This window comes from Amphibalanus amphitrite, unplaced genomic scaffold (genome assembly GCF_019059575.1).
Source record: "Amphibalanus amphitrite isolate SeventyFive unplaced genomic scaffold, NRLGWU_Aamphi_draft 000794F_arrow, whole genome shotgun sequence".
NCBI classification, from domain to species: Eukaryota; Metazoa; Arthropoda; class Thecostraca; order Balanomorpha; family Balanidae; genus Amphibalanus; species Amphibalanus amphitrite.
The window spans coordinates 250,511-271,849 of record NW_024882288.1 but is presented as its reverse complement, the minus strand read 5'-3'; the positions used below and the strand labels follow the sequence as shown (position 1 = coordinate 271,849).

Sequence of the window (21,339 nt, the reverse complement as noted above, 5' to 3'; positions counted from 1 at the left end):
CCAGCGAACGCTGGGCGGATGGGATTGCTGTTCAGGTTAACGTTTTACCGAAATAATTACAATCATAGCCATTTTCACGACGGCCATTTGGTACACATTTGATGCAGATTATGTGCAAATTAGGTGCAGATTTGGTCAAGTTAGGCTCAGTGTGTTTCTTATAATTTATAAGTATGGGTTGCACAGATACTTATGTGCATCATTTTTTTTTCTTCAAATTATCAGACATCATTTTTAGATTTAATGAAAACACTGAAATAAATTCATGATGCAAAAATATTTATTGTAAAAGAGATTTATTTGGTGCAGATTTGGTCAAATTAGGTGCATTCGCCAGACAGCCCGTCGTAAAAACGGTTAATATGATCTGATAATCGCAGTCGGCGATGATCTTCCGGCGACAAAACTGGAGTTTGAAGACAAACTTGCGGAAAAAATAAAACCAAATATAAACGCGCAGCCGATGAGTACCTACGCTTGGCATTGATAGGTGTAAGCACTTCTAAAGCAGGCCCAAATAAACCGGTAACTGCGAAAACTGCTGCCGGCAAAAGGTTGATGTAAAATGTAGAACAATCCTGCCATTATTCAAGCCATTTCAAGCACATGCCTTACTGCTTACAAGACGCTATACTCGGTCCCCAACCGGTGTAAACTTTATTACCAAATATGAGCGCAATCGACTAAGCCGTTCTCGAGATGTGAAAGCGGCCTTCTGCACGTGCGCACGTGTAGTAGCACCCCAATCGTGATACATACATGTGGGATGCGCCACCCGTTCAATATCCACTTATTGGCGAGGTTTCAGCGCAGTACGCCCGGTCGTTAAGGAGTTATTACAAGCGGAACAAATTAAACACTCGGCGTGTTGCACGTGCCATGCCGATCATCCATATCGCATCAAAAGTACAGATGAATTCAAGATTAAAGGGATATATTTATGGTTTATCTGATGCAGAAGACGGCTTGGCGATCGTTCGAGCAGCTACCGAAATAAAAGGATGAGAAAATCGTCACGGGGTCCGGTCGGGCCGTGCCGGGTCGGGCCGCCCATGCAGATATTTTTCATTTAAACCACAGTTACCTAAACTCGCTCGCTCGTTCATTTGGCATGTTCCAGCATTTAACAATTAACATGACACCCAAAATCAGAACAAAGAGTACACAGTGCTCGCATTTTGAAACGAATTGAAATGCAGTATAAAAACTAGTCTAGTTTGGACGTTTTTTATCAGGCCAACCATAACAAACCACAGGCATATGGTTCGGTCTGGGTCTCGATTCACTACAGACAGGTGTCATGTTATTGGCGATGGGATTATGATACGACACAATCTCGCATCTGTCGCACAATAAGAGTGACAATTAAAACCGGAATGCATTATCGGCAAACAATGACACACCTAATTATCGATTCGCTCCAAAAATGCGCCGATGGAGTTGTGTCTGGAGGCGTTTACTCCGGTGTTCTTCGAAGGCCACTGGTCGAGGCCGTCAGATGCAGGGACGTGGGCGGGCACCTGTTCCTCCATACGGGTGGTGGAGGAGGGGGCCGGGCGGGGGTGGGACGGGGCGGGGCGGGGTCGTCTGCACGTGTCACAGAGCTGAGGCGCGGCGCAGCGTCGGGTCGGAGCGGCGAGCCCCGGGGCACGGGAGCGGTCAGTGGCTGCCGGCGAGCGGAGCAGACACCACACACGGCTCCGGGGCCGAGAGAGAGCGACCCGACCCGACCGAGAGCAGGGAGAGCAGAGGAGTGGTCAGAGAGGACGGTGTTAGCTGGGAACGTGTCAAAGGACGTGTTAGACATTGGTGAACCGTGAATCATAGTCAGAACCGTAAAACGTGGTGATACGTTTATTTTATTCATAAATTTATCGATACCTACCAATCTTTTTGCGAGCGTCACCATCAGGTGAATTCACTCGAACATTTAATCCCTCGCTGCTGAGGCTCTTGGGGACGGCGCTGAACGGTTCGACCACCTGATCAGTACTACACTCCGCTCCAATCGGCACGCACCACCTCCAGTCACCCGCCGGGCTGTGACCACTGACACCATCTGGAGGTGGAAGTCCTCCATCGTCTTCCACATCACCAGAGACCGCTCCGAGCGGCCCGGGCCACGGAGATGGCCACAAAGGGCTCCAGCCTGCTGGGAAACCTGCACTGGGCAGATGTGGTCGTGGTGGTCCTCTATTTCGCCTTCGTTCTCTTCGTCGGACTCTGGGTAAGTCGTTAGTAATAATGAAGGTTGAAGGTGCTAGTGTACTGCTGGACACTGGACAAGTAGTAGAATCAACAAGTGACGAATTTGCTATTTTCGCTAGTTTAGGTACATTTCACGAACTTTAATGTTACAGTAAGCTGATAGATTCTCCGCCCGTAGAGATTCACCAGATGTTGCCGAAGCGTCATTACTCTTTTCCTCAGGTTAACCCGCGCCCTGCTGGGGGGGGGGGGGGTGTTTGAACACCCCCTTGTGGTTTTTCGCGAATATCTCAAAAACGGCGGCGCTCCTATACATCAATTCTACACATGTTGTGAAAATTTCAGACCAAGGTCATTCAAGGTCAGGTCACCAGGTCACTTGAAGTGACCTCACCTCATAAAAAGTTTCAATGTCTGTCATAGCTACACCGAGTGACCGATCGCTTCGAAACTTTCAGCGATTGCTAAGAGCAATAGCATGTACAAAATGTATATCTCAGAATTTTGATATCGATGACCTAAGGTCAGGTCAATTTTGCGACCTCCCCATTATAAGTCAATGGGAGAAAATTGCAATGCGCCTCTTTTGGACGAAAGACATTATAAACACTCCCAAACACCGAATTACAAGTGGTTAAGACACACTGAACATGAAAATGGTGTCCGTGACCCTTGTTTGTGCCCTGAGGTCATCTTAGGTCACGAATGGTATCTAACAGTTTTTCGCAAATAACTTTTGATAGAGGCATGCTAGAGCGATGAAAACGCCTTATATGTGTTAAGCTCGACGATACGGATCGACTGATATGCAGCATGACCCTTTCCGGTCAGGTCATGACCTTGACCTGAGGTCAAATTTTCAAGTTGACCTTTCAAGGTCAACTTATAGTTCATTCGATGCGTCTTGACGAGAGGAACACGATGCCGGTAAAAGTAAGCTCGTACAAGGCTTGGGTCAAAAGTTATTGCAGAAAAACTATTTCCGAAAAAAATCGGCTATTTTTGCAGTTTTTGCCCCCTGCAGGCAAAACCGTTGACGTTAGGTCAAATCTGAGAGAATTACCCAGAAAGGGCGTTAATAGGGCTATCGAATGCACTTTTCCGCGGCGCTGTAGCTCTATTGGTTCCCGAGTTATGCGTTAGCTTCTTGGAAGTTTTCGACATTCGACCTGGAAATCGGCGAAATTTTGCCTTCAATGACCTCTGGTGACCTCACCTTTGACCTGACCAAAAAATTGACCGAAGTGATTTCGTCATTATTTTTTACGCTCTTTCGAACGCCGCCTTCCGCGTATCGCTACGTGGCCCAGGAGCCGAGTTACAAGGGGGGGGGGGGTGTTCAAACACCCCCCCTCCCAGCAGGGCGTGGAAATCCATGACCCCCAGCCGGGCGCGGGTTAATCTGATCTCTAAAAAGTTAATTGCTTTCAAAACGGGCTTCGCTGATGAAAACTAAATATTATTATAACCAAATATTTCGGCTTTATTGATCAGCCTTGTTCACTGCTTTGAAGTGCATGTTTCTAAAAAACATGACCTAAAAATTCAAATATTGTTGTTTAATTTAATCATGAAAGCTTAGAAAATTTTGTCTTGCTTTTACCATAAATGTGTTCCCTCATAACTTGAAACATACCAGAGTTTATTAAAGGTTTGAGATCCGGCCGTCGACTGGCTGGCAATATCATTGTATTCAAAATGGTATATCCCCGTTCTAAAATCAGGTAAAATCAGCCATCAGGACAGAACGGATTTCGTGGATGGTGTGTGGGCACCTTTGCGTAGGCATGTATGTAAGTACCTTGTATCCATTTCAAAAATTCACTGATCAAAGCAGAGCTAGGGTCCTCACTCGCAGCCCGGTCGAAAAATGGCAGTAAGGATCGGGGGTGGGGGGACGGGATGGGACAGTCCTTACAGTTCCGTTCCAGTTGCCATGATGGAAAAAGATGCGGCCAACGCCAGGACGAAAATACTCGGTTAATGACAACAATCCAGGTAGCTTATGTTAACGACATCCGGCGACCTTTACCTCATTAGAGAGAACTTGGAAACGGAGGGGATGCCCCCGCCTCTCTCTCTCTCTCTCTCTCTCTCTCTCTCTCTCTCTCTCTCTCTCTCTCTCTCTCTCTCTCTCTCCAGGCCCGCGACTGCAGACAGAGCAGAGGCTCTCTGAGTGTGGAGAGTGACTGCACTCATCTGGCGTGACAGAACGGTCACTTCCCACTCTTTTACAGCTTGTTATCTGCGCAATTGAGCGCAAAGTCTGCGTCAGGCTGGAGCAAAGTAATGCTTATTTAGTTTTATTACGCTAGTGAGGTGGACTGTAAAGCATAGCTGGAATTGTCAGTCTCAGAACTAAGCACGCTGCGGATCAAGGGACCTGGAAATGGGACCTGGGACTGGGCTGCTGCCTGCTGGGAAACGAACCACGTTTCGAGCTCCTATCTGGATCAGTCTCTCGTCCCTCGGTATATACATTGGCGCCATTCTTACGTGGATGTGAATGGTGGGAATGGATCCAATTACCAGTCTCCATGGTCTCCGAGAACAGGACAAGTCTCCATGGATTCGGGGGACAGGTTTGGACTCCATGGACTTGGGGGGACAGGGCAGGTCTCCATGGTTTCGGGAGCTAGGACAGGTCTCCATGGACCTCGAAGACAGGAGGAGACTATGTCTCTACGGCTCGAAGGACAGGGCAGGTCCCAATGAACTCGGAGGACAGCCGCGGGACTGTTCTCAGACGGGGCTGCGCCGCATCCCGGACCCCCTCTGCACATTTCCCAGGCTCTCCTGCCGCCAGGTACGGATGGAGCGATCTGTGCGCGCTTTACCGTGGTTTACCGGTGTACTGGGGCTGAGCCGGTTTACCGTCGCGTGCGTGGCTGCTACCGGGGAGTCCCGCCCGCCGGGCGCCGCACCTTCCGTCTGTTCCGGCCACCCGGTACCGTCTCAGTCTGCCGACCCACCGCTCACGGAGTCCCCGCCGGCACCTGTCGAGACGGACGGGAGTCTGAAAACCCGCCCGGACCCGGAGCTCCGCGGTCCCAGTAGCGCGTCTGCGGTCACGGAGTGGCTGACCGCGGCTGGGTGAGGAGATTGGCGGGTCTTCACCGTCAGAAATCAGCGGGCTGAGTGCCCTGGGACTGAGTCATTGCCAGCTGTCACCGACCTTATGAGCTACTGATGGGAAAACAGACGATATCCGGCATCTCGACCAGCCGCTCCCAGCATGGCAGTCCTACTGATTAAATTACTAATGTCACTGTCACACAGGGGATGTTTCGGCTCTCCAACTCTCTTGACATTATTTGCTCGACTTATAACGGACATCGATAACATTCTGAAGACCTCACCATTGCGCAAAGTCGTCGGCCCTAGTGCAGCTGATGACTTTGAAGTTGGCCAAAGAAGATTTTTGTTTGCCTTTTGCAGCTTGCAACATACATGTTTTGTCGGCTGTTCATTACTTAGCCCTGTCGCTTATAGGGGAGGCGGTGGATGGACCCTGTCGGTTTCATGAATAACTCGTGCAAGAAGCGACGGATAGCAGCGAAACTACATCAGCACCATTATTTTAACCCGCGCCGGGCCGGGTATGTTTTAACAACCCCATGCGGCTCTTCGCAGATATCTTAAAAAAAAACGGCGTCTATCGCCATTCTTAGCCCACCTGTTGATGCATTTTCTGCAAATGTTGAGAAAATTTCAGGCGCAGGTCGTTTAAGGTCCGGTCAACAGGTCACGCTAAGTGATCTTACCTTAGAAAGCGAAATGAAATGCTGGCCATAGCTACATCGACTGAACGATTGCTTTGAAAGGGAAACTCGATAAATAAGAGTAATAATAGGGTATGCGTAAAATGCATACCTCGGAATTCCGATATCGGTGACGAGAGGTCAGCTCGATTTTGCGCCGTCTCTATTGTAAGTCAATTGGAGAAAATTGAAAGGCTCCTAGCTTTTAGGCGAAAGTCAATCTAAACACTCTCAAACATCGGGCTACATATACACATAAATTCCACCCGTGATCTCTCCTTATCTCCATGGGGTCATCTCAGGTCATGAAAGTTCTCCAGCAGTTAAAAAAATCTATCGACGTGCTAGAGCGATGAAATTTTTTTTTTTGAATTTTGCTCCCGACAAACATCTTACATGTGTTCAGGTCGACGATACGCATCAACTGATATGCAATGACGTTTTTTTGTCAGATTATGACAAAAATGACCTTGACCTGAAGTCAACTTTTCAAGTTCACCTTTTTTAAGGGTTAACCCGCGAGTTGCTGGGGGGGGCGTTAAACGCCCCCACTTTTTTCGCCGGGCCATACACATAAAAACGGCGCGCCGCAGGCGCGCCAAATTTTGGGTACCTGTAGGGAATTGATTGAAGTTTATTGTGACAAAGTTTAAAAAGAAATCGGTCGGAAAATTTTTGAGATATCGAGGTTTTAGTGACGTCATGATTTCTGAGTTTTCGACCAAAAACGGCATATGTTCAAAAAATCATATAAAATCACAGAGTACACATACAGACATGCCGTAAACGCCATTATACTGCCAATACCATGATTAATCAAATGGCTATCTTCGATTATTGATTATCGTTCCGCATTTTCCATAATCTTGAACTGAATCTTGGCAATTTTTCGTGACTACTTCACGACCATGATAGGGTAGACCGGGGCAAGTCGCCCCGCCGAGGTAAAACGCCTCACCGATGTTTCTCGGAACTGGCAAGGTTCTGGGGAAACATCCTCTCTTCTATAAAACGTGCACTATACGATCATTATATGAGCAGACTGGAAAGAAATTGTGATGACTCTTTAGGAAGATATTGCCAAAAATGTGTTTTTAGAGTGATTTTTATGTTTTGTTGTCAGATTATGCATCATGGCGTTCTTTTATCGTCCACATCAGGTTAACGACTTTTATGTATTTTGAACAACTATTGTCTAACGCTTATAATGCCGGGTTGGTTCGTGTTAAATTATGTCTTCCTGGAGTGCAAGGCGTTGTTCTCTGACCGAACTACGTGATGGGGTAAAACGCCCCAGTAGGTCGCGGGGCAAAAAGCCCCATGGGGCGTTTTACCTCATGTGTTGTTCGGACTACCCACTTCCTAATGTTCGGTAGCTGGCGAATGGTATGTTTCTATGCATTTATATGTACTTTTCTCAGCAACTGGATGGCAAAGGAAGTATTTTGTTAACATTTGCATTGCAATAATTTATTATTTGGCCTTATGAGGCAGGTGAAGAACCTGCTCATACAATAGTGTCGTAGCGGATCACCTGATAGGATGAAAGGTGCTAACTTCAGTGCCGTGCCTCCCAAGGTCTAACGGACCTCTTATATAAGATTTAGTCAACTAGCATGTTTAATCTTTAATCTAGAGTATGGGGCTTCTTGCCCCAGGCCGTGGGGCGTTTTGCCCTGGGGTTGGGGCAAAACGCCCTATTTGCAGTTCCTTCACAAACCACTTCCTAGCTTGGAGTCCGATCATAAGTGAATGAATTTGAGGGGTGGAATTTAAAGTAAAATGTCCAAAGAACGCATTGAGCACAAATTTGGCCTTCCAGGTGATGTGGGACAAAAGTTATGTTGCAAAATAAATTATCTGGGGCGTCTTGCCCCAGGCTACCCTACATGAATTTATTAAATTGAACTTTTTGAGCCAAACACGTACACATATGATAAAATGAATGTCACCATCGTGTTCTACGCCCCATATTACCTATAAAACATGTGTCACAGGCTGCGAATATCAGTTTTGATTTTCGGGGATATGTGCCTACCCGGTTGACCTGACCTTGACCCTGACCTATGCTTGACTGACCCCTACATGGAGCTGACACTCTTGTAGGCCTTTTAAGATGGATTGTGCACCGTTTTGACAGAGTTTATGGCGAGAGGCGCCCATTGCGAAGTCCTGAAGTCCATGCTACTGAAAGCCCGATTTCGGGTGTTTGACCTGACCTTGACCCGACCTGTGGCCTCAAAATTCAACTTTAAAGTACTCATCTGAAGCGTCTGTCGCGCTCTTTCGTTTGCCGCCTCGTGCGTTTCGCTGCGCCTATTGGTTCTCGAGTTATCGGCTGGGGGCGTTTAACGCCCCCCCCCCCCCCCAGCAAACGGTGGGTGGCGAAATACCCCAGCAACTGCCGGGTTAAATTATAGTTCATTCAACGTGTCTCGACAAGAGAAGCACGATGCTTGCAAAAGTAATGCCGCACTTTTCTTGATTCAAAGTCATTACAGAAAAAAATATTTTTCTTTGGACCTTATCATAAATAGTTGCAGGGGGTTGCTTTCGTCTACCCCTCAGGCTTTCCGAGCATACCTATCTCCAAAACAGCTGGAGCTATGATGCTGAAATTTTCTGACTTTTCCTTGAAGTAAACTGGGCACATTCTCTGGAAAGTTCAAGCTCATAACTTAAACTGGGGCGGTTCAAGGGCATCGGAAATTGGGAGGTCCTATTTCTGAAGTGAGTCATTTGGGTGAAGATCACGATGCTGATGTATTATAACTGTATGCACCAGTTTTGCGAGCAGCGACTGAAAGGTGTCATTTGATAACATATACACAGTGATTGTGCAGCTTCTTTTTTACACGTTTTACTTATAATAGGCGGATTCAGGGGCCCAAAAGGGGGGTCATATTGAAATGCACCGTCCATTTGATGGGCAGTTTGGTAGTTGTTAGATTGCCCTTGAGTTACTAAATTCATTATACCAGGAGTTCCTCAACACTTGCAAGCTATACCGGTGATAGCGCGGTGGAACTCATTTTGAGCATCTCCTCTAATGAGCTGCTATGCTTCGCATGGCAGCGAATGATGCAGTGTTTGGTGTTTTCAGTTTTGCCATTTCATTGTGTGAAATATAAGAACAAATAGTGAAAATGTCATGACCCTTCATTTAATGACGCAAAAGTTTCCGAAAATCATAGGCTCGTTCAGGTGCTGAATATTGGAGCCTGCTTCTAGTAGGGGAAGTTGGGGGAACGCCGAAGACTTTTTTTTCTGACGCCCGTAGCACGCAAGGTAGACAACATACGCTATTCTTGTTGGCGTCATTCGAGAGGCCAGTCTTTTGCCTTTCACACATACCAGGCGCATTTGATGAATTCGCATACCGTTAAGCGCACAAACTAAAAATATCAAAGAAGTGACTTTTTCGGCGTTGCCCCGGACTGCGGGGAAAGCCGAAAATGGGAGAAATGATCTACGGGGAATGCCGACATTGATGTTTTGCCATTTTATCTCAAACTTTATCCAGAATTCATCAAACCTGACACACGTTTCAAGAGCTTGAGGACGCGGTGCACACTGGAAGTTATAATTGTGTGATATAATAAGAAAATGCCAGGTAAACCATTCCTTATAGGTAACAGGCCGTTGTGTCGGTTGAAAGTGTAATTTGTGTGACTAAAAATACGCGTTGCTATTCTACAGCAGTAAAGTCCACGTAGCGTGCTTTTAACACGTGCGTAATCGCACGTTTTCGGCATTACCCCAGCCAGCCATACTTTCATTTGCAGGCCCATAACTTTTCAACGTGCTGTATAAATTTCAAATAGGCAGCACACTTATGCAAAGACATGCTAAAGATTACTTGACCGAATTGGCCAGACAAACGGTAGCATAATGAGTAAAAAATGCAGCTTCAAAGGCGCATGTAGTACAAGGGAAACGTACCTTGAAAACGCTCTTGGCGCCCTCACAGTCGAAGTATTCCGAATGACGACTCGTAACAAACATGTGATAATTGTAGTCACTTAAGCTTCAGAGCATCACTGACAGGTGGCATCCATGTCTTACGGTTTTCGAAATATCTCGAATTTCGGCTTTGCCCCAACTCCGGCATTGCCCCAACTTCCCCTAAGAATTGTTTTGTTTATTGGGGCACAAAACACGCACAGTATTGAGCACGCAGGCCGATGCACGGTGATGTCACTTGATAAAAAATGGATGACTCACGGGACCTGTTAATTAATCATAGCATACGCAATATGGAATGCACTTCTTTGACTTGCTTTTCGTCAATAGGTAACGCACATCACCTACAGTCACAGGTCACTCACAATTGCATTACATAGGCAATATAATTTCACAACAGTCGTTACAGTCATGACCTGCGTAGGCCTCATATCTCACAACAGTTGCATCTCACAGCCAGTCTCTGATTCCTTCCACACCGCGGCGGGGTGGCCCGACCTCAGGTGGCTTTCCAGCACCATCCGACCGCGGCGGGGTAACCCGACCCCGGCAGGCCTCCCAGCACCCTCCGACCGCCACAGCAGCGGGAGGTCAGACGGTGACCTCCCGCCGGCCGCTGTGCCGCCGCCTGACCACAGTCCACGCTGCCACCGCCACCGCCAGAGCCAGCAGCGCCGAACCCACAGCGACCAGCACCACACCTCGCTGGAACAGGCCCCGCCCGGAGCACGGCGCCAGCGGGGGGTCGGCGCGCTCCGAGTCAGCTAGCAGCTCGCGCAGAAACTCCTCGTCACTCAGCGAGCTCAGGAACTCGTCCACACTCGGCGTGACGTCGGCCGGGTCAGGACTGGCCGACGGGACCGGTACCATGGCCACCGGGCCGCCGAACACCGGCGGCAGCGAGTTGGGGTCCACGCCCAGCTGGGTCAGAAAGTCGTCGTCGTCGACGTCGTCGTACTCCGGGCCGCTGTCGGCAAGGCCGGGCGGCAGCGGCGCCGGCTGCGCCGTCCGCGTGTGCACACACACGCCGTTGATGCGTACCAGGCCGCGCGCACACGTGATGCCGAACAGATTGTTTCGGTTGATGTCGGGGTCGTTGGCCAGGTTGGTGTCTGAGGGTACTGAGCTGCCGTCGGCGGGCCGGGCGGCGGGCTGGTGCGGCGCCGCTGGTGTCGGACTGACACCAGTGCGGCTGGTGCCCGCCACTGCCGAGCACATCAGCACTACCACCGTCCACTGACGCATCTCGCTGAGTCGGAGACGGCCCGCTGTCACTGCCACCGTCCGCCGCCGCGGCTCGATAAGAAGCCGCTCTTAGAACTCTGAGCTTCTGAGGAGAGATGGCTTTGTAATGGCTCGCTAAAGGCACGTCCTCTCCTGTAAGTCCGTTAGCTGTTTGATCGCGCCCACAGTCGGCCGGCTCTAAAAAACTCTCAAGTACTGGACGGCAATCACTGATGTCACCCCGCTATCCCTCCGGGACCAGTCACAGTGGTTCCTGTTCTGACCACTGCAGCACACGACCACCTCCAGACAGGACAGTGAGCAGGCTGTCCGTCCACCGCGCCGTCCGCCTCCCACACTGTCCGCTCGCGCTGCGATACTGCCGCTATACGAGTAGAACGCAGCTGGCCGGCACGGCGCCTGAACGGAAGCGGTCTCTGAAACCCCGCGCTGATGACTCACGGTCTCTCGGCGCGTCCAGCCGGCACGGGACCACCAACACGAGCCGCTGTACCCGGAAAGTCCGCCCAGCCCTCCCCCTCCCCCGCTGCTAATCTCAGACGGATGGTTCGGCGTGTGACGTCATCGGTGGAAATGGCACGGACGGACGTGCAGTGAATGGGAGCGGACAGACTGCTCTGTCGCGGCATTTAATAATTAACAGCGGTCTGTGGACAAACTTCCCCCCGATTGCGCAATGTGGAGCCAGTCAGCTAACCTTTACATGCCAATTAAGGTTTATTTGTCATGATTCATAACAATATTTCAACTGTGCAGAGTATATTTCAACATAAAAAATATGCCTTTAAGGCTATTGCACAGCAAAAGGCTTTGTCGTGTGTTCGGTGTTCCTCTTTGAATCGAATCGAGGTCAAGGTGCGAAGTCTCACTTTGCCAGCGATCAGGGAATGTGTCAGTCAGTCATAGTCCATAGATAGGGTTCCGGGGAGCGTGGCGACCGGGGCAAGAAGCGCATAGTCGTCAGGAAGGGATAACAATGGCGAGGTAATCGGCATTTTAGGCTCTATGCCTTCCTCTTCCTTCAAACTCTGTCCATCCTCTACCACCCTCTCTCTCTCTCTCTCTCCTCTCTCTCTCTCTCTCTCTCTCTCTCTTCCTCTCTCTCTCTCTTTCTCTCTCTCTACCTTTGCACCTTCTGCATCGTTGCACTATAATTGCTACCGCTCTCAACGTCTGTCGGTCTGTCACCTGCGATCCGCCACCCGCTATTGGTCCTCCATCGGTCCACCATCGGCCCAGCAGTCCTCCATCGGTCCGCCATCGGCCCGCCATCGGCCCGCCATCGGCCCGCCATCGGCCCGCCATCGGTCTACCATCGGTCCCCCACCTTCCCGTTCCGGTCGTGCCCGCTCAGTCGGCAACAAACGCCGCTGACAGGTCACGATGGATCCGCGCTCCCGGCGGCACGGCCGCGGCCAGAACTGCTGAGAGAGGCAGCGACACAGCGAGAGTGCTCTGATGACAGCCGACATACGCGGGCCGTGATCAATCCGGCGGTCTAATGGCGGTTACCCTGAACGTCGACAACGCTTCGCCAAGCTGTAGACATTCGTTATAGACACTCCCGAACTACTTAATTCCTATCGACTTATGTGAAATGGGGACATATGTATAATTATGGAAACAAATACAAAAAAAAAAAATTATTTAAGATGACGCGTTTGTATTCAGACAAACCTCTGGAATATGGCGGAAGGCATCCTTGGGCGCAATCCCAATTAGAGCGCTGTCCCGATGACGTGGACGGTGCACTTGCGTCACCGCCACCTCACTGGCTGTATGCGCCGCCGGCGGCCTGGCTCGTTTGAATAGCCGATGTCACTGGTAGTGGGTGAAAGGGTGCCATTCGCAGGCACGCCGCAGAGGGGGGCCGCAATATTCGGGATCTCGCCGGGGCGGCGGGTATGTGAATGACATTGATCTGCAGTCTGGTGGTCCACGCCGGGCCGCACTCGGTGTATTTCGGGAGCTGTTAGTCGTGATAGCACGGCGGCGGCGCGGCCACAGTACAATCGCCCAGCCAGCAATTCGTCCGGGATGCGGTTGGGGACGGTCGGGATAGGCTCCGGATGTCCCGACTTGTCCCTACCGGGATGGGTAGGCTTGGGTTGTCCCAATCGATACCGGACCTCGATGGCCGGCGGTAGGGGCGACTCGGGATTTCCGGACCGCATGCTTAATCGGTTGGGACGCGGTACGGATAGCCCAATCGAATCCCATGTTTAGACAGGCTTGTGATTTACGTTGTTATCCCAACCGATCTGAGAAGGCGCTTCGGGCACCATATCCGGTGGCCCAGAAGGCCTGGAAAAGCAATCAGATGGGCCGCGTGCAGGCAGACGCGTCCTCTGAGCGCAGCGGCCAGTCTAGCTGCCGCGTTGGTCAAGTGTCGATCCCTCCTTTGAGCTGCTGCCTCAGGATATTGCTTTTGAACTGGCTCTAGCAAGCGGTCGGTTCAACTGTTGTCGTTGCAGGGAAATCAGTCCGTCTTTGAGAACAGGGTGAGTATAGTGCACACTTCATCCGTGATGTAGGGAGCGGGAAAGCTATAGGTAATAGAAATTGTTATGTTCGTTGTGGTTGTACGGCATGTGAATTACACTCGTGCTGTCGCATGTTTGATCAGTTATCATGGACAGAAGATGTTTGGTCTCATTGTCAAGTGTCGTTAATGGTTGCATTGTAGGTTTGAAACCTGTATTACCAGGCATACCATGTGAAATGTCAGATGTGGGTTATTTCTTAGTGATTTTTAGTGTGTCCCAGACTTTGATTAATAACCTCTTGGTCATTTTCAGATGCTCTCTTTGCACAGTAGTGAACCGCCCGACCAGATGCCAGACGTCTAGTTTCGCGGTGGCTCTCTGAAGCTCGTGACGGCAGACGGACACACTGTCCGCAGAGGAGCCGACACGAACAAGGCGCAGGCCTGCTATAACGACTGTGAACACCGGAAGTGAGTCCGCTGTGCCAGTGCCTTGCAGCGGCGCTAAGATGATGGCCGACGCCACGAATGTGCTGGCCAGGCTGTGAATTTGTGAAAATTTGACCTGTGTGCAACCAGTAAATTTGTGAATATATTTCAGTGTCCAATGCAATTCATTTTGTCGTGCAGGCATTATAAAGGTTGAGTTGGAGAATAATGAAAAGGCGAGGGGGTTGCGGTGGCGCAAGCAAAGTGGTCGCATCTGCATAACAGCAATCTGCGGTTATAAGACTGCGGTTAATATGTCAGATGCCTGCGGTATTCCCAAACCGGCCGTGCGGGCCGAGTTGGGACATCCCGATTGGGATCGGAGTTCATCGCTTGTTAACCCTATTCCTGGCGGGGGGGGGGCCTCAGGAGCCCCCCTGAGGTTTTTTGGTTATATCTCCCAAACGCGTTGAGCTAGGAAGCTCAAATTTTCTGACTTTTCCTAAAAGGCTTCTACGCAACATGTCTGAAAATTTTGAGTTGATCTGACCTCAGGTCAGGTCACCAGAGGCGGTTTGGTGACGCTACCTCAGAAAAGTTTGCAATCACGCCAGAGCTAGAGTTTTTGACCGATCAATTTCTTCTCTTCAGAGTTTAGTTAGGGTACCAGTATGTGTAATTTGTATATCTCGGAATTTTGATATCGGTGACCTAAGGTCAGGTCAATTTCGCGACCTCCCCATTATAAGTCAATGGGGGAAAAATCAACTCCCTGTTTTTACCACTAAAACGGGTCGGAATGGCCCCATATACCATACATGACTTCATATACGATCAACCTTCACTACCTTGAGGTCTGTTTTGCTGTTGGGCAGCTGTGAGGTCATGTGACGTCATCAAAGGTCACCAAAGGTTTTTGGCCAATAACTCCGTACAGGAACAAGATACAGACGCGTGGATGGTCTCATTGTGTTCAGCTCGTCAAGACGCATCGAATGATATACATGATGACCTCGAGGTCACGTGACCTGAGGTCAACCTTTGACCTTGACCTTGCGAGGTCAACATATATATCATTCGATGCGGATTGACGAGAGGATCACGATGATGCCCTTAGTTTGTTCCTATCTTGACTAATTCGAAAGTTATTCGAGAAAAACTCTCTCCATATCTAGTGCCGCCATTTTGACTTTTTCGACCCCTGTGACGTCATCTTTGACCTGACCTGAAAATGACCTTAGTAAAAATTGTAGATCTTGGCCGTGCGTATCCGATGCCGTTTACCGCTTGTCGCTATCTTGCTTCGTTCTCGAGATCTCAGGGGCGGGCCGAATCGGCCCCCCCGCCAGTTTCTTGTCCCGGCGGAGCCCGCCAGGAATAGGGTTAAAATGCCATAAGGCGGTCCGGATGCGTGCGGGATTTCCGAACCGGTTGTACGGGGAGATTTAGGGAATCCCGATCGGGATCAGAGTTCAGCGCTTGTTAAAACGTCATAAGGCGGTCCGGATACGTGCGGGATCTCCCAACCGGCCGTGCGGGGTAGGTTGGGATATCCGGACCGTTCCAGCCCGTACAAAGTGTCTCATTTCCCAATCCCGTCCCACTCCGGTCCCGATCGGGGTGGTGCGGGCTGAGTCCGAAAATCCCGATTGGGAACGGAGTGGGATTGCTGGCTGGGCGGTGGCTATCGCTGAATGACCCGGATTACCGCACAGCGCCGACCCACTGTGGCAGGGGATGACGCGATGTGGATCGCTTCCAGGACAATTCGGGAAACTCGGGCACGGAAACTGCCGGAACCCTAAATACGCTATACAGGCTAGTATTGATGATGATGTATCTGACATGCAATTGATTGTTTCAGAGCTCAAGAAGAAGCAAGAAGGATAACTTGAAAGGATACTTCTTGGCTTCCAGAAGCATGCACTGGATCCCGGTAAGAACTATCAAAAGGGGAGAAAGTTCAGGTTAAAAATGGCATTTTCACACCATTTTCCATTATATCGACATTGGAAATTAACTATAATCTCGCGATATCGACCAATGTAACGCTTCATTATTGAAGATGGTGCTCATTTAAAAACAACTTGACCCAGCCTTGCACCGGTCAGAAAATGTACTTGCCGCCGGTAAATGCCGCGCCCCATGACCACCCCCCCCCCCGCTCCCCTGCAGGTGGGGGCATCCCTGTTCGCCAGTAACATCGGCAGCGGTCACTTTATCGGACTGGCCGGCACCGGAGCGGCCTCCGGAATCGCCGTGGCCGGCTTCGAGCTCAACGTAAGTCGGGCGGCCGCGCAACGTGCACGCATTGCTGTTTACAGTGGTGCGTGAAGCAGTACCTATTTCAAGCATCTGAGGGTCGCCCATGGTATTGTCTGTAATGGTATTGTGGTTTATTTTAACCCTCGCCCGCACATGCCATTTTCCCATCCTAGAACGCACATGGGGTGGGGGGGGGGGGGGGTTGCCACCCCCCCGCGCCATTTCGTTCCTGTTGGAGATAGAGCTTAGCAGTAAAGACCAAAAAGATTCTTTAGGAAGAGACGAATCCAATGATACCCAGTTTTACCTTCTCAGGTCAGTCATTGACCTTCCAGGTCAGGTCAAACTAAAAAATGTTGCTGTTTTGGGTCACCGTTGGATATCAAGTGCGCTGCTTATCAAATACCGATGACGATGCTGTTTTCTGGTGCCAAGCCAGCTAGAACCTCTTTGTCACACTATCCGACCAGAATTTTGCTGCTGAGGTCATTTCAGGTCAAGTTAGGTCAAGGTCAATTATATGTGTTTGTATGTCTGTGTGTGTCTGTGTGTATACTGATGTGCGCACCGATTGTTTTTGGGTCCATATCACATGAAATCATGATCTGAGAAGCTTTTTACCAAAAATGCAGTCAAAAAAACTTCACAAAAAGTAAATTCAGCTTGCCTAAAACGCAATTATCTTAGATGACCTAGGTTGACCTTGACCCTGACCTTGACCCCTGTACATCGTCGAACAACATGTTCCATGATAGGTGGGAGGTAAGACTGGCAAAAAAGGCCGAAATCAGGGTGTCAAAAGCTCACAAGGCCCATGGCAAATGCAAGATGTTGAGAATTGGCCATTTGGGTCATACATGACCTGAAAAACAAGGTCATATCTCCGAAACCAAAAATCACAGACACTTGAAATTTTCAGTGGACATCAAGAAAGGATAGACGAGCAGCTATACGAAAAGTCAGCCTTCTAGCTCTAAAAATGTTGAGTGCAGAGTAGAAAGACTGTCTGGGGGGGGGGGTGGCAACCACCCCCCCCCCATGTGCGGGCGAGGGTTAATAATTGACCATCCATGAATGTCGGTAAATAACTAGCGTGTGTTAACCGCTATATGATTTATATTTCTATGCATTGATGTATCTATGTTTATGAGTAGTTATCTAGTGCGTTTACTTGTTAGTCCTTTATATTTATCTCTGCAGAGCCGATCAAATATAAAGTTATTTCTATAATAAGTTAGGTAGATAATGCCGTTTTATAAAGCAGCTTATGGTCATTTTCAGCCTACTTGTGCCTGGAATTACTTGATGGAAATAATGCAAATAAACCAAATAAACCCAATGTTCATGGAATATTTACCACATAATTGCGTAGGCTTTGGACTTTTTTTGACCGGCGAATAGAGCAATATTTCATTATTTGAAGCTCTAACCGACAAAAAAAAAAACGCATTTACAGCAATAACTCGACCATAAGACTCGAGCATTAGATCGGAAACCGACTTGTTCCGTTACCGTTATCTCCTCCCGTGTCTGTTGGCTGCCCAATGTTGTGCCAGCAACCCACTGCTCATCCTGGGGTCACGGACTTTCCCGGTGGTTGTCGACACAGACAACATGGCGAGACTCGGAACGACATTCGGCGAACTTAACCGGATTGTTTCTCGGTAAACTACTGCTCCGTTTGTTGACGTACAGAAAAGAAACAGCCCCCTCGTGCCCATGGAAGTTAGACACCCATGGAATTGGAAACATCGATTCCGAGCCACGGTATAAATAACGTCGGCTGTCTTCGGCTGTCTCCCCGGCTGGATAGCGCCATTTCTACAATGTCGACATGGGAATCACAAACTTTAGGGAGGGTGTCAGACTGTTATTGGCAGCCAGTTATCGCATTGAAACGTAAAGGTCACTCACAGTTCATCCTTACATGGGGATACTAGATAGATGAAGGGCTCATTGCATTCCAAAATATCTGGCATCTACAGCAGTTTCCTCATCTTTTAGGCAGAGGCGTTCTCTGTGGAATTCGACAGGCGTTGCGTGACCTGATGGCTATTGAGTATTGACCGATGTATGCTGACAGGCGCGGCGGTGTACCGTTTGTTCAGGTGACTGATAACGACTGATAACCACCTCTCGCGTGCCTGCCCTTAGGCGGTGTTTGTGCTCATTTTCCTGGGCTGGGCGTTCGTACCCGTGTACACGGCTGCCGGCGTGTACACCATGCCCGAGTACCTCCGACTGCGGTTCGGCGGCCAGCGCATCAGAGTCTACCTCTCCGTGCTCGCCATCCTGCTCTACATCTTCACCAAGGTCTCGGTAAGTTTTCAGTTGCCTGCAGAGCGCAGACATCTGGGCCCTGGGGTAACCATAGACTATGACGTGGCTACGTGATGAAATAAAACCGTCGCACTTCTAGTACCATGAAGATGCATCAACGCGCAAGGTATGATGCAGAATGATTGCAAAAAGATCAAAGCTTGCGATGAATGACCGTGCGCATGAAACATTCTTCAGAATAACAGTAGGGTATTCATCGCGTTTGTCATCCACCGTTTCACTAGGTCTTCCTCTGACCCTGCCGCCCTTTCTCCCTTCTGACAACCCTTGCCTCCCCAGTCCCGCTGACCTTTCCTCCCCGGCAGGCGGATCTGTACGCGGGCGCACTGTTCATCCAGCGGGCCATGCAGTGGGAGGGCGACCTGGGTCTCTACCTGGCCATCATCGTGCTCCTACTGATCGCCGCCATGTTCACCATCTTCGGCGGACTGACGGCCGTCATCTGGACGGACGCCGTGCAGACCGTGCTCATGATCGCCGGATCCATGATACTCTGCGTCATGTGTGAGTCCGCACGCCATGTTCTTTGGATTCTTTGGGTTTTGAGCCATGATAAATGGCTCATGAAAAAACATTATTTATCTTTACATTCACATTGATAAGCTGGAAATTAAAACAAAGTATTAACCCGGCAGTTGCTGGGGTATTTCGCCACCCACCGTTTGCTGGGGGGGGGGGGGTTAAACGCCCCCAGCCGATAACTCGAGAACCAGTAGGCGCAGCGAAACGCACGAGGCGGTAAACGAAAGAACGCGACGAGGCGCTTCAGATGAGTACTTTAAAGTTGAATTTTGAGGTCACAGGTCGGGTCAAGGTCAGGTCAAACACCTGAAATCGGGCTTTCAGTAGCATGTACTTCAGGACTTCGCAATGGGCGCCTCTCGTCAGAAACTCTGTCCAAACGGTGCACAATCCATCGTATAAGGCCTACAAGAGTGTCAGTTTCATGTAGGGGTCAGTCAAGCATAGGTCAGGGTCAAGGTCAGGTCAACCGGGTAGGCACATATCCCCGAAAATAAAAACTGTTATTCGCAGCCTATGACACATGTTTTATGGGTAATTTGGGCCGTAGAACACGGTGGTGACATTCATTTTATCATATGTGTACGTGTTTGGCTCAAAAAGTTTAATTTAAGAAATTCATTTATCATGGTCGTGAAGTAGTCACGAGAAATTGTCAAGATTCAGCTCAAGATTTTGGAAAATGCGGAACGATAATCAATAATTGAAGATAGCCATTTGCTTGTTCATGGTATTGGCATTCTAATGTCGTTTACGGCATGTCTGTATGTCTATTCTGTGATTTTATATGATTTTTTGAACATATGCCGTTTTGGTCGAAAACTCAGAAATCATAACGTCACTAAAACCTCGATATCTCAAAAATTTTCCGACCGATTTTTTTGAAACTGTGTCACAATAAACTTCAATCAATTCCCTACAGGTCCCCAAAATTTGGCGCGCCTGCGGCGCGCCATTTTTATGCTATGGCCCGGAGAAAAAAGTGGGGGCGTTTAACGCCCCCCCCCCCCAGAAACTCGCGAGTTAACGTCATTTCTGAAATTCCAGGAACATTTATATTTGTGTTACTAAAGATGCCGGGAAGAGACAAAATGTTGAAGTCCGACAAAATCATTCTTACTAAAGTACCTATTTCACTGGCCCATTTTCCTCCTGGTCCCGTTTCGTCCTGTCTCGGTCGGGCACCTCGTTTACCACCGCGTGTCGTGTCCCGGCAGCGTTTGTGGCCGTCGGCGGCTACAATGCGCTGATCGAGCAGTATTTCGAGAAGGAGCCGAGCGCCAACGTGACGCTGTACGACGCCGACAATCAGTCGTGCGCCGCCGCCCGTCCGGACGCCATGCACCTGTTCAGGTCAGCCGGCCCGTTCCCAGCGGGCTCGCCGCCGCCGCCGCCCACAGACATTGGAACGCCGACCGTGAACTCAATGGGTCTTTAAGCTGCTAAGGGTGTGTCTGAGTAAAAGTAGAAAGCAACAGGTGTTGAGCGTAAAGGCCAAATGACCCCTTTCACTTGCAGTTTAGTAAATTGTCGTCTGATTGGTTAGACAGAAATAGGAAAGCATTATATTTCGTACATATTTTCCTTATTGAACTGCAGTGGTATTCCATTTCATTGCTAGATGAAAGAACGTAGGCTCGTCGGCATTCGTCGATACACTAAAGGAACTTTCTACTGTTTCACTGATCAAAATTAGTGATATTGATAAGAGCTGCTAGGCTCAGTCTCGTACGTAAATACCAGATCCCTTGTGGGAGGGACGGCCGCTGTTACCGTTCCACCGGTCGTGTGTGTTGTGTCCCTCAGGTCAGCGGTACCGGGCGAGTCGGACCTGCCCTGGCCCGGAATGACGTTCGGCCTGACCGTATCGGCCGTCTGGTACTGGTGCTCTGACCAGGTGAGCCGCTGGGTCCAACTGTGTCACTGTGTCAGTGGTCTGGTGCTGAGAGTAGTACTGGGCCTACTTTTGGGTATTGGTGGCCTATGCTGGACCTGGTAATCCTTTTGAGTAGGATCTGCAGCCGTCACTGACCAAACGCGCACTATATTAGTCCAAAGCGCGTCGACGAGAAACGTTGTAAGTTTTGATCTCTTTTCTTTTGTTAAAAAAAGACACGGCAG

General features: G+C 49.5%; 1 protein-coding gene across 1 annotated transcript in view; it reads left to right on the top strand.

The window, feature by feature from the left end:
- Positions 1-1,661: 1,661 nt before the first annotated feature.
- LOC122366285 (sodium/glucose cotransporter 4-like) overlaps positions 1,662-21,339 on the top strand; it is a 42,377-nt gene continuing 22,699 nt past the window's right edge. The window contains exons 1-7 of the mRNA XM_043338354.1: positions 1,662-2,227; positions 15,956-16,027; positions 16,267-16,371; positions 18,511-18,675; positions 19,002-19,200; positions 20,436-20,571; positions 21,025-21,115. Coding sequence (XP_043194289.1) covers positions 2,129-2,227; positions 15,956-16,027; positions 16,267-16,371; positions 18,511-18,675; positions 19,002-19,200; positions 20,436-20,571; positions 21,025-21,115 — 867 coding nt within the window. The 5' untranslated portion in view covers positions 1,662-2,128. The remainder of the gene's footprint in view (positions 2,228-15,955; positions 16,028-16,266; positions 16,372-18,510; positions 18,676-19,001; positions 19,201-20,435; positions 20,572-21,024; positions 21,116-21,339) is intronic.